Source organism: Sebastes fasciatus, chromosome 3, assembly GCF_043250625.1.
Source record: "Sebastes fasciatus isolate fSebFas1 chromosome 3, fSebFas1.pri, whole genome shotgun sequence".
Classification (NCBI taxonomy): Eukaryota; Metazoa; Chordata; class Actinopteri; order Perciformes; family Sebastidae; genus Sebastes; species Sebastes fasciatus.
This window is the reverse complement of record NC_133797.1, coordinates 11028376-11044342: the sequence shown is the minus strand read 5'-3', so window position 1 is coordinate 11044342 and position 15967 is coordinate 11028376. Positions and strand designations below refer to the sequence as shown.

Genomic DNA, 15967 nt, shown 5'->3' with positions numbered 1-15967 from the left:
ATGCCCACTTTACGATACTCACATGCAGTTTGGGGCAAGTCATAGTCAACTCAGCACACTGACACACTGACAGCTGTTGTTGCCTGTTGGGCTGCAGTTTGCCATGTTATGATTTGAGCATATTTTTATGCTAAATGCAGTACCTGTGAGGGTTTCTGGACAATATTTGTCATTGTTTTGTGTTGTTAAATGATTTCCAATAATAAATATTATACATACACCTGCATAAAGCAAGCATATTTGTCCACTCCCATGTTGATAAGAGTATTAAATACTTCTCCCTTTAAGGTACATTTTTAACAGATAAATAATGTGCGATAAATCACGATAAACTATTTTAATCAACTGACAGCCTTAGTTATGAATTTTTAGTCTCCAAGCCCAAGCCAAGATAATCCTGATGACATCACCTGGTTTATTTTATTAGACTTTACAAAGGTCCTTCTAGGGCTACACATGTTGTTTTCAGATGATGTGTAGTAAATCTACTTTTACACATAAAATCTGCCCCTGTAATGAGCCCTGTGACCTTCTGTGTTTATTAGCAAGTAGTTAGCATGAGGAAATGTGCAGCAGAAGACCAATCTTCATGGAGAAAAGACTTGTGCAGGACATGCACATGTTGTCTCTCGTGTTTCCTCAGGCTCATATGGCTATTTTGACACAGACATGTGATCCTCCATATAGTCTCTCGCTATTGTCACAACTTAAACAGCCAAAGAATAAATTCCATTTTATTTTAATGTGGTCAAACGTCAGCACGGTGCCGGCTGAATTAATGACCCAAGCAGAGCAGCCATGACTACGGTAAATTGAATTTCGGGACGTCTCATCACCAGAGGCATCTTGGTTCAAAAATAGGTCCCCTGAGGACGTACAGTACCATAATGTCAAGACTAGAGCCCTGTGCCAAAGCTTGTTAACACGATCCGGCGCTTTGAAGATCCCTCGTTAAGTCCAATAATTATGTCAGTGAATAATGCTTTCTACTGCTGGCGAATTCTTGAGTCCATCAGTGATGGTACGAATAACAACAGGGTTTATTCTACAGTCTGTTTTACATTAAAGACTTGAAAGGCGCCAGCATCATGTTGGGGCATCTCTGACACACATGTCTTTTCTGTAATTGCGTGTGTTCTCTCCCTCTGGCAGGCAGGAGAAGGCCTTAGCGGCGGGCGTGGCGTTGGGGAGCAGACTGCCAGACCAGGCTCAGCTCCTCAGGAAGCTGCAGAAGGAGCAGAGCTCTGGCTTCTTCCTGCTCAGGGCGCTGGCACGCAAGTTTGGCCCGTATTTTCTGACCGGTACCATGTGCATCATATTCCACGATGCCTTCATGTTCGCCATCCCCCAGGTGCTCAGGTAAGACTTACAGGAAGAGTGCACCAAGACCTAAATCTGTCCTCACCATGAGTGCAGTCTGGTCATAAATAGCTGATGTTTGGAGATATTAGCTGTATCTCAACCCAGTACCACGACGCTCAGGGGTATTTGGTTTGTGGGGCAGACAGCACCCAAAATAACACGATAATCCACAAATGTTTATGTGCACTGCTCATTCTGCATCAAGGTAGAAATCAGGCAGTTGTGCTTTGATAACAATATCTCAATAAAACTGCTCATAAGAAGGTTGCTATCGAGAGTAACCGTGTCATTATATTTGGAAAGAGACGTTGTTTTTGTTGTTGAGTTTTTCAAATATAACTTTTTCAGTGCTTGGAGTCCCACAAACCGAATTGCATTGCGTGCGCTGCGCTGTATTAAGGAAAGCTGCAGCCAATATTTCCAAACCTCAGCTCAGACTAAAATTACCTGGATGGACTGCAGTCCAAGCTAAAGTAAAAATAGCTTTTATTGTGGTTTTGGGGGGCGAACTGTCCAATTTAGAGATTTAAGTGAAAGAGATTATATTTTTCTGGTATAATTTAAAGACACATGGGTTTAGCAGATTGTTGGGAAATACCACAGTATAGATAGATAGATATATATTACTATATTTGTCCTATTTTTAATATGTGACTCAGACAACCAAACAACAACAGAAGCTGGCAGCAATGTCAACGGGTCATGGCTGACCCCGCCACCCGCCGCAACATCCCCGCTAGCCAGACTGGAATGTTGTTGTTGATGCGCAGCACAGGATCAGTGGAAGTGTTAATTACGGTCGTGGAGCTGTGAGCAGGAAAAGTAGACGAGACCACAAGCCCTCTGTGCTCCAGTAAGGAGGACAGGCGGAGAGGGAGAGGAGGCTCTAAATGGCAGAAATGCTGTCGGACCACAATAAGGCAGCCGCTGGCCAAGTGTGAGGGCAGCCCGGCCACAAGCTGAGCGCTGTTGTGCAACCCGAGCTGCTTTGTGCGGAACAGTCGGCCAGCAGCCACAGCAGCGTTCACGGGCTGTTGGTTTAAGGCACACAATGAAAGTCACATAATACCACATTAAATGAAAAACACAGTAAAAAAAAAATCATGTTGACAGGGTAAAACCTGTCTGTGTCTGCTTTGATTTGCTTCATTCACTACTTTCCAGGGAAATCATACATAGAAATAGGGTTTTGATACATTTTAGTCATTAAAAAACCTGTGCAAACTACTGAACATCCTGATTATTCTCCTCCTCCACAGTCTCCTTCTGGATTTCATAAGAGACGAAGATGCCCCAATGTGGAAAGGCTACTTCTACGCCACTCTAATGTTCCTGCTGTCCTGTCTCCAGTCCCTCTTCAACCATCAGTACATGTACACTTGCTTCACAGTGGGAATGAGGGTGAAGACAGCTGTTATGGGCTTGGTTTACAGGAAGGTGGGTAAATCTGAAGCCACGGACATGTAGCCACTAACCTCTAGAAACCACATAAATTAAATCGCATAAACAAAAGCTGTCTCTCCTTCCAGACAGGAAAACAGCGTATGATTTAACAGCTTCTACCTAAGATGAATGATCGTCTGAAATCTTTACGAGGGTGTAAATTTATATTGGGCTAAAATGTCTTTGTCTCTTTTGTTGTCAATCCAGTCTTTGGTGATAAACAGCGCATCCAGGAGGACTTGCACTGTGGGCGAGATCGTGAATCTGGTTTCGGCGGACACTCAGAAGCTCATGGACTTTGTGGTGTACTTCAACGCTGTCTGGCTGGCTCCAATTGAAATTGCTCTTTGTCTCTTCTTCCTCTGGCAGGTATGTCCAAATGTTTTTCACAATGCCGCTCATTCGTGCATTTCAACTGAACGGCCCCTGACACCATTTCATTCTTTGTTTTATTTTAGCATCTCGGCCCATCGGCTTTGGCAGGAATCGCCACTGTCATTCTCATTTTTCCACTCAACGGATTCATCGCAAAGAAAAGAAGCAAGCTGCAGGTAAAAACAGTTACAGGAATCCTGCACACATTCGCTCCAGCAGCCCTGACATCTGGCACGTTAGGTCAGGGATGCCACAGCTGGTTTAGATAGTGGCTGAAGAGCCGCGTGGGTGTTTGGCCTGGACGGTACATTCTCTCTTGTCCTTTTGATGTCTGCCCCATATAACGTGCTTGAAAAACAATGAAAGGAAAGGGTGGGCCAGTAGGAAGACATCATTTTTCATTTCTTTGGAAAAACAACAGACGGTTCTTTAAATTTAGATGCCAATTTAATCGAACTTGGTCTTGAATGCAGTGACCGCATTCCTGGCCCTTTGTTGTTTCCTTGTCGTAAAAATCAGTAAAATGTAACAAGCAATAAATTCTTACTGAATTTAACAAGTTCTACGATGTTCAGGAAAACTACTACATCTGTAACGAGCACAGACAAACCCATGTTCACAACATGCATGTATTTGCTTTGGTCTGGTAATGATCTTTCCACTCTGCCGCAGTTTATAAAACCTCTTTGTCTGGTCAACAGGAGGTCCAAATGAAGTTCATGGACGGCCGCATCAGACTGATGAATGAGATCCTGAACGGAATAAAGATCTTGAAGTTCTACGCCTGGGAGAAGGCCTTCCTGGAGCAGGTTTTGGGCCAAAGAGAAAAGGAGCTCAAGGCCCTGAAGAAGTCTCAGATCCTTTACTCCATCTCCATCGCATCCTTCAACTCCTCATCTTTCCTGGTAAGAGCACGAAACTGAAAGAGCTACTGATAAAAATGCTACGTACACACCTCGATCTGGCCGTGTTTGGTGCACTGAGCTTTGTACAAGGTCAGTTAGCAACATAGAAAAAAAAAGTATTGGACAAGAGCCATGCTGCTAGCCTGGCAAAAAATGAAAGAAAATATGAAATTACATATTTGTGACCTGTTTTTAAAGATTCATGTCTTCAGAAGGAACAAATGGGTCACAGACAGAGCGGGGAAGACAGAGACTACTGAGAGACAGATGCATTGTTGTTGGTTTTGGTCTTTTCACGAGATATATTGGCAATAACAGAAATGATACACCAGCCCTATCCTTTAAACTGTGTCTCTAAAGATCATCTATCACACAAGTTTTGCCAGTAAAAGGTAACATTTAGCATCTCCTCCCCCCCCTTCAAGATTGCCTTCGCCATGTTTGGAGTCTACGTGACCCTTGATGACAGGAACGTCCTGGACGCACAGAAAGTTTTTGTCTCAATGGCGCTGATCAACATCCTGAAGACCCCACTCAGCCAGCTTCCATTCGCCATAAGCACGACTATGCAGGTAGGTGACATTTTGATTTCCTACTCATGATTGCTCTGAGATGGTTTTTTTAGGGCTGTCAAAGTTAACACAATTAACACGTTAACGCAAATTTGTTTTAACACCACTAATTTCTTTAACGCATTAACGCAACTTGCGTTTTTTAGATTGTAGCAGGCTCAGTTTTAAAGCTAGAGTGAAGATACTGTCATCATATTGAAAATAAAAAACCTAAGGAATCATTATTACCAACCATGATACACTGGCTTGTCGCGAAGGAGATTAAATAACGCTCCAAACTAACTCTAAATTTTGGTGAGGAAAAACTTTCATGGCCATTTTCAAAGGGGTCCCTTGACCTCTGACCTCAAGATACATGTGAATGAAAATGGGTTCTATGGGTACCCACGAGTCTCCCCTTTACAGACATGCCCACTTTATGATAAACACATGCATGTTTGGGGAAAGTCATAGTCAAGTCAGCACACTGACACACTGACAGCGTATTTTTTATTTGCATAAAGCAAGCATATTTGCCCACTCCCATGTTGATAAGAGTATTCAATACTTGATAAATCTTCTTTTAAGGTACATTTTGAATGGATAAAAACTATGAAATATGGATTAATCGCGATTAAATGTTTTAAACGATCAACAGCCCATAGTTTTTTTTCCATCCGTGGTGCCTGATGTATATTCTCATGGTCCCATATGACGGATAAAGGTCAGTTGACTAACCACTGACTCTGTTTCAGGCTATGGTTTCACTGAGACGCCTGGGAAAGTACCTGTGCTCAGAGGAGCTGAAAGTGGACAATGTCTCAAAGTCTCCAATGACTTCTGGTAAGAACCCCACCCATGTACAAACTTCAACATTGAATGAAAAAATTACTATTCTGCACGGTTCAATTTCCACAATTTGTTCCCCATACTGCCTAAAATCAAAGCCTGTCATAATCAATTCATAAGCAGCCCGCAAGATTTTGTTGTTTATATCTGCGGGGTACCACAGCCTTGTATGGATCATGTGCACTGTCACTTCCTGGGTCCCTGGCTGACTGGTAGACAGGGTAATTATAGGATGTTCCCGTTTAGTGGTTGGATGTAAATCACAGCATGCATTCAGACATATGATTCATAGAGAAATAAAAAAGAAAAACACTGCAGGCCTCTGTCTGTAATCTGTCAACACTTCCTAAGACAGCTTGTGAAAAAGCAACAGCTCTGTAATTTCTATGATTAAGCTAATTAACTTGTAGTTACGCCCCGGCTGCACTCTGACGAGGAACTTCAACGGGGAAGTTTGTTTTGAAAGTTTGTTTGTGGCTCAGGTTGAGAAAACACGTCCCGTCTTCTGCTTTTATTGCAGTTTTTGTTCATTCTGCTCGACCTTTCTTTCTTGTTTAGATGGGGAAGACGTGGTGATAGATAACGGCACTTTCAGCTGGTCTGCAGAGGGGCCTCCATGTCTTAAAAGGTATGAGTTATAAAATTAAAAAAACAGTAAATCTACAATAAAAACAAAGAGAGACTTACAGGACATTTCCTTTCTTTGTTGACAGGATCAGTATCCATGTGCCACGAGGTTCCCTCGTCGCTGTGGTCGGACATGTGGGCAGTGGAAAGTCCTCTTTGTTGTCCGCCATGCTTGGTGAAACGGAGAAAAGAAGCGGCCATGTCACTGTTAAGGTACTGACATCATGTTCCATGTGCAAGTTCTAATCTTAGTCGTGGGTTTCATTTAATAAATACTGACAGTCTCTCTTTTGACTCCACAGGGCTCTGTGGCGTACGTGCCCCAGCAGGCCTGGATCCAGAACGCCACAGTCCAAGACAACGTCTTATTTGGCCGTGAGAAACTGAAGACATGGTATCACCGAGTGCTGGAGGCCTGCGCTCTGCTGCCCGACCTGGACATCCTACCTGCTGGAGACGGCACAGAAATTGGAGAGAAGGTATGGAAATGGAGATATTGATTTTTTTTCCACTTTCCTAATCCTCTGAGTTTATCTAAACTTTTGATTGATTGTGTCTATGCAGGGACTGAACCTCTCAGGCGGGCAGAAGCAGAGGGTGAGCCTGGCCAGGGCTGTCTACAGAAAGGCTGATGTGTACCTCATGGATGATCCGCTGTCTGCTGTAGATGCACATGTGGGCCAACACATCTTTGACAAAGTCATTGGGCCAAAAGGAGTCCTTAGAGACAAGGTAATACATGTAACAAAACCAGTCCAGCTGCAAAGAGCCAAAAAATTATTTTTTACAATACCTAAACCACTTACCGGCACGCGGCAAGCGCTATTGTTTTCATAAAATGGAAACCACCACTTTGCTGACACTTACGTTTTGAAGAAAGCCTCAATTTCGTATTGGAGTGTGCTTACATGCTATTTTTCGGACTTGTGTGGCTTGCTGTACAGACCCGCATCCTAGTGACCCATGGGATGAGCTTCCTGCCACAGGCTGACCTCATCGTCGTTCTGGGCGATGGAGAAATCACAGAGAGCGGCTCCTACCAGGAGCTCCTCAGCCGCCATGGCGCCTTTGCTGATTTCATTCACACCTTCGCCAACACGGAGCGAAAAGAGAGCGCCATACAAAGAGGTGAGTTCTCTCGCTTCACGTCGGGGTGCTGCATTGCCCTGAAGGGGTTTATTTCACAAGAAATGACCGGCTCGCTGTACATTATCCTGCTTATTATTACATGGCTACTTGCTTAAAAAATCAATAATTTGACACAAAAATGGTCCGCCAGAGTCTGAGATCAGAACTGCGTCCATAGCAACGGTCTGTTATTCATAGCAACGGCCTGTTATTCATAGCAACGGTCTGTTATAAAGAAATAATAGACCGTAGAACACCGTGATTGACCAATCACAATCGAGTATCCAACAAAGCCGTGTAATAATCACAATTAAAAAAAACTGAAAAACTGTCCTTTTTCTTGTAGCTGGTTCCAGGAGGTCCAATGCTCGTCTCAGCATGGTCGACTTCATGCCATTCTCCAGAGACCTTTCACAGGAGCAGCTCATTGGGTATGTAAACAAATGTGTAAACTGTGAAACTGTCATGAAGATGTTTGGTATCCCAAGCATGACCTCTGACCTCTGACCGTATCCTCCAGGGGTGACACCACGAATACCAACCTGCAGAACATGGAGCCTGTGTCTGAAACAGACCAGGAACCGATACCAGAGGACTTGGGCAAGCTAACTGAGGCCGACAAGGCCCGCACTGGAAGGGTAAGTCTTTGACTCCACATCTAATGGTGTGAAATTGGGCATTAGTGGTCCAACAATCAGTTATTGCAGGTTTAATCAACACAAAGTGTGTTGATACAAACCAATTCCTTGAGATTGACTGGTACATTTTGTGTTGTTCTACAACAGGTGAGGTTGTCGATGTACAAGAAGTACTTCAAGACCATCGGCGTGGCCATCATCATTCCCATCGTCTTCCTGTACGCTTTTCAGCAGGGCGCCTCATTGGCCTACAGCTACTGGCTGAGCATGTGGGCTGACGACCCTATTGTTAACGGCACCCAGATCGATACGGACCTGAAACTGACCGTGTTTGGTGCACTGGGCTTCGTTCAAGGTCAGTTAGTTAGTTAGTTTTATGAATCCGCCACAAATGAGCAGTCGACATCGGTTTGCTAACGTTCGACTCTGACGTGATCAAACATCTTTCCCTTCCCCTCAGGTATCGCCATCTTTGGTACGACTGTCGCCATCTCCATCTGCGGCATCATTGCCTCTCGCCAGTTGCACATGGACCTGCTGGTCAACGTGCTGCGCTCTCCGATGTCTTTCTTTGAGTGCACGCCCAGTGGCAACCTGCTCAACCGCTTCGCCAAAGAGATCGACGCCATCGACTGCATGGTCCCCGACGGCTTGAAGATGATGCTGAGCTACTTCTTTAAACTCATGGAGGTCTGCATCATTGTGCTGATGGCGACACCCTTTGCACTCGTGATCATCCTGCCTCTCGCTTTCCTTTACGCCTTTGTCCAGGTACATTTCCCCCTCGCCACGAATGACTGTTTTTCTTTGAGAGTTTTATGTTCAAGGTGGCTCAGCAAGAGCTGGGTTCCATTACTGTGTATTATTGGAAAGCTCCAGGCTCCAAAACCAACCCTGCTGATTTTGCCATTCACTTGTGTTTTGTTCCCCCCACGTGCTGACATAGATGTTACACACATTCACTATGAATTATGGGAAAGCCCTCAGCGCTCCCTCTTGGTTTCACTCATTAAAGCTGGTGTTTTACTTTTCCACTGTGGGCTACAGAGCTTCTACGTCGCCACATCCTGTCAGCTGCGGAGGCTGGAAGCCGTGAGCCGCTCGCCCATCTACACCCACTTCAACGAGACGGTGCAGGGCGCCAGCGTCATCCGGGCCTTTGGCGAGCAGTCCAGGTTCATTCAGCAGACTAATGAGAGGGTCGACTTCAATCAGACATCCTACTTCCCTCGATTTGTGGCCACCCGGTGAGACGATACGTGATTATTATAATGTGCTTTCATTTCATTTATATCAGTTGCACTTCATGAGGGACGGCGGTGATTCACAGCACCAAGAGTTGCTGCGATTGCTTTATGTTACATGGTTACACAAAATGACTTTTGGCTTTAGTAATGAGGAGACATTTTGGTGCTTGCCTGCCCACAGCTAAATCAATATTACATCCACAGGTGGCTGGCAGTCAATCTGGAGTTTGTTGGTAATGGTGTGGTCTTAGCTGCTGCCGTTCTCTCTGTGATGGGAAGAGGCACCCTGAGCCCAGGGATCGTTGGTTTGGCCGTGTCACACTCCCTCCAGGTAAGAGGCTCTGCCCACAGAATACGCTCACACACATTCTCACACAGTAGCACTGGAGGTTTCCCAATACCCGACTTATTAACATTAAATGCAGCCAGTTTCATACACCGCACAGCATCGTGGGACTTCACTGCAGCTGCATGCTACAATTAGAGGTTAAACTGGAAAAAGTCGAATATAAATGCATTGCTTTGCCGAATCAGCCAATGCATCTTCATTGCAGGAAAGGAAATGATTTAAAGTATGGGGGCACCTGCCAAAAATAATAATAAAAAGAATAAATAATTATATAAATGACTTGATAACTATATAAATATGCCATTAACTGTACCAAAAATAATAATCAAAATAAATGTAGTCATTAATTAATTGATCAAATGTGACATAAATTGATATTTCTGTTTTAATTTGCTTCTTTATTTATTAACCTTTGTATTAATTTCCTTATTTATTGACTCTTTAGCAAATTGATACAAAGGTAAATAAATAATGAGGCAAATTAAAACAGAAATACCAATCTTTGTCATGTTTCAATCAATTTGTCAATTAATTATTATTTTTGGTACATTTAATGACATATATATTCATCGAGTCATTTATTTATTTATTCATTCATTTTTTATTTTGGCAGGTTCCGTCCTTCATATTAAATTTTTTCATGTCAAGGACCCCTAAACTGGCACAAATCAGACCACGGACCCCGAACTGATGAGATTTTTGCTTTTAGATGTTTTACTACAGAGAGTATATGAAACCCATGACCAAAATAGTCATATATTCTGTCATTGTGTTACTTATGGATGATTAATTACAGTGAAAATAAATGAGTAGTCTTTTTGCTGGGGACCCCCTCAAAGACCCCTGGGGGTCCCCGGACCCCACTTTGAAAACCCCTGATTTAAAGTAAACGTCATTGCGTTGCATATTGCAGGTGACTGGAATCCTGAGTTGGATTGTGAGATCCTGGACTGATGTGGAAAACAACATTGTGTCTGTGGAGAGAGTCAACGAGTACGCTGAGACTGTTAAAGAGGTCAGTTTTCCCGCCTCACACACGTAAACAAATCACTGCTCAGGACACTAAATCCAACACTGTACATCAAGTTTTTTTGTTCTCTACTCACCCTTCTTATTGTCTCATTCAGGCGAGTTGGAGTATAGAAGGCAGCACCTTGCCCCTGGCCTGGCCAGAGAGAGGTACTATCGAGTTCCAGGACTACGGTCTGCAGTACCGTAAAGGCCTTGAGTTGGCTCTGAAGGGCATCACCTTGCAAATTCATGAAAGAGAGAGGGTGAGTCATCTTGTGTGATAAAAACAGCTTGCAATCTTCTGGAGGACAGAACCTGCCAAAATCAATAAAATGAATAAATAAATAAATGACTCGATAAATAAATAAATATGCCATTAAATGTACCAAAAATAATATTAAAAATGAATGTAGGCATGAAGTAATTGATAGAATGTGACATGAATTGATATTTCTGTTTTAATTTGCTTGTTTATTTATTTACTTTTGTATTAATTTCCTTATTGTTTTGCTCTTCTGTTTAACTTTCCCTTTTATTTATTTATACATAAATAAATGCATAAGATAAATAAAAGATAAATGCAAAAATTAATTAATAAAAAATAAATACATAAATAAATAAAAGGGAACATTAAACACAAGAGTAAACAAATAAGGAAATTAATACAAGGATAAATAATTAAAGAAGCAAATTATAACAAAAATATGAATTTATGTCACATTTTATCAATTAATTAATGCCTACATTTATTTTCAATATTATTTTTGGTAAATATAATAGCATATTTATTTATTCATTAATTTATTTTATTTTGGCAGGTTCCATCCTCCACAATCTTTACCCATCTTAATCCTGGATGATTTAAATTGCTTGAGTTGCAGTATTATGTCAGACATAAATCCTGACTGAAAACCTCTTTTCCAGGTTGGAATTGTGGGTCGGACAGGAGCAGGGAAGTCTTCACTTGCCCTGGGAATCTTCCGGATCTTAGAGGCAGCAAAGGGAAAGATCTTTATAGACGGAGTCAACATCGCCGACATCGGACTCCATGACCTCAGATCCCGCATTACTATCATTCCTCAGGTGCGACAGTAGTAATAACAGAAGCGGAGCCCTGGCTTTCATCACATAAACTGTTTGCAATAGCTGCAATCCGTATCCAATGTAGAATAAGCCATACTAAATTGTAATAATCCCATTACCAGTCTGGACCGTTTGGTGATGAATAACATCTGCTGTCCTCTCTCCCAGGACCCTGTGCTGTTCTCAGGCTCCCTCCGGATGAACCTCGACCCCTTTGACACCTACACCGATGAAGAGGTGTGGAGGTCACTGGAGCTCGCTCACCTCAAAAACTTTGTCTCTAACCTGCCAGACAAACTCAACTATGAATGCTCAGAGGGAGGAGAAAACCTCAGGTATACAGATATGACTCATTGCAATGTAGATAAACCACTATCCACTGTTTTGCTCAGTCAATCACCAATACACATTATCAAAGGGATATCCGCATAAAGCTTCAGGATAAATCTAATATGTGATTCTATCCCTCTCCTTTGTCTGTGCAGTCTGGGTCAGCGCCAGCTAGTGTGCCTGGCCAGGGCCTTGCTGAGGAAAACCAAGATCCTTGTTTTGGACGAGGCAACAGCTGCTGTGGATCTGGAGACAGACACGCTCATCCAGTCCACTATCCGCACACAGTTTTCAGACTGCACCGTCCTGACCGTTGCTCACCGCCTTAACACAATCATGGACTACACCAGGTACATTACAATCCACTAAGTGGTCGGTATGTTGTGGTTTTTAGTGGATAGACAGAAAACTAATTAATGATCATTTGGATTATTAATAGGGCTGTCAAAGTTAACGTGATAACGCGTTAACGCAAATTAATTTTAACGCCACAAATTTCTTTAACCCATAAGGCAACTTTTTAGATTGTAGCGGGCTCTGTTTTAAAGCTAGAAAACCTAAGGAATCCATCGGTACCAACCATATCATACTAGCTTGTCGTAAAGGAGGCTAAATAACGCTCCAAACATACGCTACATTTTGGGGAGGAAAAACTGTCATGGCCATTTTCAAAACGGTCCCTTGACCTCTGACCTCAAGATATGTGAATGAAAATGGGTTCTATGTGTACCCACGAGTCTCCCCTTTACAGACATGCCCAATTTATGATAATCACATGCAGTTTGGGGCAAGTCATAGTCAAGTCAGCACACTGACACACTGACAGCTGTTGTTGCCTGTTGGGCTGCAGTTTGTCATGTTATGATTTGAACATATTCTTTTATGCTAAATGCAGTACCTGTGAGGGTTTCTGGACAATATTTATCATTGTTTTGTGTTGTTAATTGATTTCCAATAATAGATATATACATACATTTGCATAAAGCAAGCATATTTGCCCACTCCCATGTTGATAAGAGTATTAAATACTTGACAAATCTCCCTTGAAGGTACATTTTGAACAGATTAATTGTGATTAACTATGGACTATCATGTGATTAATCACGATTATATATTTTAATCGACTGACAGCTCTAATTATTAATCATTTATTTTGAGTCATTTATCAAGTAAAATACCAAATATTGGATGGTTACAGCTTCTCCAATGTGGGGATTTGCCTTTTTTATCTTATTTATCACTGTAACTTGACTACCTTTAGACATTTTAATGTTGGTCAGACAAAATGAGCTATGGAAGGGCATTACTTTGGACTCTGGGAACATGAAATGGACGTTTGTGATTGTGTTTAATTCTTAGTTGCAGCCCTACAATCCACCAAATACGTTTATCCAAATGCGAAGTTATAGGCATGGATAGGTCTACACACATGAATGTTATATCAGTTGTAACAAAACAAATGCTGGATCTAAAACCTGTCTTCCTCCCTTTTTGCTGCCTCACAGAGTGATCGTCATGGACAGAGGCCACATTTCTGAGATGGACACTCCAAACAACCTCATCGCACAGCGGGGACAGTTCTACCGAATGTGCCGGGAAGCCGGGGTGATCTAAGTCTTCATTGGAGCTGGTGTCCAGGTGTACAGATGAGGCACCTTACTTGTGTGGCTCTCCAGCACATGTTAAATCGGGCCATTCCAAGCTTTATGGCAGCTCAAAGCGCCTCTCCGTGAGGTCAACGTCAATGAATCTCAAGAGCAGCTGCAGACGCAGTCCCTATTTGTTGGTTTTTAACACACACAGACATGCTGTCCTAAAGACATTGTTAACCTCAGATGATGAGCATTCAAAAGAAAGCTACGGAGGATTGTTGAGAGTCTCTAAGCTATAAATGTTGTCTATAGAGTAGTGGAGTACATTTATTCCATGAAAGGATTAAGCCCAGAGCTACAAGCTAAGAGTACTACAAATCTTAAGGATTGTCGTTCTCTTTTTGAATGGGAGCTATATTATTTTTGTAGTTTTTGTAAGTTTTATAAAGCACATGACATATTTTCTGATGTTGTCTCAGGCTTAAACGTTGATGTTTACTCACTTTTTAAAGCCTTGTATACCAAGAAAGAGGCAATTTTTGTAATTGTAAACTGAAGTCTATTTTGTCTTGCTGTCCCAGAAACTGGGACAGGAACTACTTTGACACACTAACCTTCAAAAGGTTCAACCTGGCAAACGCAGGGGAAGTGGGGTTTTCACTGCCTTCAAAATCTGAGCTGGAAGCAGCCAATTTGGAGTTTTTATATGTCAGAAAAAAAGAAGAAAACATTGAAGTGAGCCAAGACATTAGCAATCGTCCAACTATGTTGTGGCTGTTGTTTATTTCTGTCAAAGTAAACACATAAAAGTCGATAGAGACCTTGCTGGTCAGATTTAACCTGACGCCGGTAGTGAAAAACCACCATGAATGAAGAGAATGCGTCTTCAAAACAATGGTGATAAATCTCTGTCTGATTGTCTCTCTGCCTCCACCGCACAACTCAGGCCATAGGCAGAGAAGAGAAAATCAGCATTGTTCTTATGGTGCTGACATGACACACTGTAAATAGTCCACGTTGACCTTTCCTCTCGATTCAAAGAAAGAACCCTATGAACTTTTCAAAGAGAAGAGGCATTTACTGTTTTTGTCTTACTGGTTTAGACAATATATTGTAAGAGAAACCCTATAGTTTATTTATGTCATACGACAAAATGTATTAAGTGTCCTTAAGTTTCCTTAAGAGGATTGTATTATATTTATACTTTTTATAACAGGCTTGTTGATTTTTTCACTTTTATTGTTGATGTACTGTCTTGTTCCATACATCATGCTGAATAATAAAGTTTATTTGAGTCTACAGTATGGTTACGCTTGAATTCATGTCTTTGTAAATGAGTGTGTTGTCAAGATCAACAAATAAACATTTAAATCAAAATAAGAGATTTATCAGAGAGGTGTGCTGCAGACGGACAAAAGCAAGCTCAAATGACAGCTACCAACTATAGTGATAATATATCTGTATGCACTAACATCAGATCTTAACATTAATGGAGGACGGAACCTGCCACAATCAAAAATAAATAAATAAGTAAATAAATGACTTGAATAAATAAATAAATATGCCATTAAATGTACCAAAAACAATATTACAAATAAATGTAGTCATCAATTAATTGATCAAATTTAACATAAATTGGAATTTCTGTTTTAATTTGCTTCTTTATTTATTTACCTTTGTATTAATTCCCTCATGTTTTACTCTTCTGTTTAATTTTCCCTTTTGTTTATGTATACATAAATAAATACAGACATTTAAAAATAAATATTAAATAAATAAAAGATAAATGCAAAAATAAATAAATAAATAAAAAATTAAAAAAAAATTAAAAAAAAATTTAAATAATAAAAATGAATACATAAATATATAAAAGGGAATATTAAACAGATAAGCAATAAATAAGGGAATTAATACTGTGGTGAATAAATAAAGAAGAAAATGAAAACAGAAACATCAATTCATGTCACATTTTATCAATTCATTAATGACTATGTTTATTTTTAATATTATTTTTGGTACATTTAATGGCATATTTATTTATTTATTGAGTCATTTATTTATTAATTTATTATTTTGGCAGGTTCCGTCCTCCATAAACATTGAGGCAGGTCGAAGCGAAAGTAAAGTCTCCAGTCATTTGAGAGCAAATTCCAACTCATGATGCATGCTTTTCAAGTCTCTGAAAGCTGGCCATTAAAATTACACAGCATTTGAGGATATTTTTTATAAGTTGTATTAATAGTCTTAACCATGAGTCTATTCATTAAATATTCAAAGTGTGAGGCAAGGCAAGGCCTGCTTGACAATGTCTTATTTATTGTTTCTTGATTTTAACAGGTCAAAACTTTAGACTTGTGCTTTTTCATGTCTCATGTCAAGCCTTTATGGATTCAAGTGGAGTCTCGAGTCCTAACTGACGCCTGGCTCGTTCAATGTCTCAATTCTCAAGTCTACATCTCCTATTAACATACTCACTT

At 41.1% G+C, this 15967-nt stretch overlaps 1 protein-coding gene across 1 annotated transcript in view; it reads left to right on the top strand.

Moving 5' to 3' along the window:
- The window catches only part of abcc6a (ATP-binding cassette, sub-family C (CFTR/MRP), member 6a), a 30305-nt gene extending 15516 nt beyond the window's left edge, over positions 1-14789 (top strand). The window contains exons 8-31 of the mRNA XM_074628900.1: positions 1153-1359; positions 2622-2799; positions 3013-3174; positions 3264-3356; positions 3882-4085; positions 4511-4657; positions 5392-5479; positions 6044-6113; positions 6199-6325; positions 6415-6591; positions 6677-6844; positions 7057-7240; positions 7587-7671; positions 7761-7878; positions 8026-8233; positions 8339-8649; positions 8926-9125; positions 9330-9456; positions 10388-10489; positions 10602-10748; positions 11410-11568; positions 11737-11903; positions 12054-12248; positions 13404-14789. Coding sequence (XP_074485001.1) covers positions 1153-1359; positions 2622-2799; positions 3013-3174; positions 3264-3356; positions 3882-4085; positions 4511-4657; positions 5392-5479; positions 6044-6113; positions 6199-6325; positions 6415-6591; positions 6677-6844; positions 7057-7240; positions 7587-7671; positions 7761-7878; positions 8026-8233; positions 8339-8649; positions 8926-9125; positions 9330-9456; positions 10388-10489; positions 10602-10748; positions 11410-11568; positions 11737-11903; positions 12054-12248; positions 13404-13512 — 3733 coding nt within the window. The 3' untranslated portion in view covers positions 13513-14789. The remainder of the gene's footprint in view (positions 1-1152; positions 1360-2621; positions 2800-3012; positions 3175-3263; positions 3357-3881; positions 4086-4510; positions 4658-5391; positions 5480-6043; positions 6114-6198; positions 6326-6414; positions 6592-6676; positions 6845-7056; positions 7241-7586; positions 7672-7760; positions 7879-8025; positions 8234-8338; positions 8650-8925; positions 9126-9329; positions 9457-10387; positions 10490-10601; positions 10749-11409; positions 11569-11736; positions 11904-12053; positions 12249-13403) is intronic.
- Positions 14790-15967: the final 1178 nt, after the last annotated feature.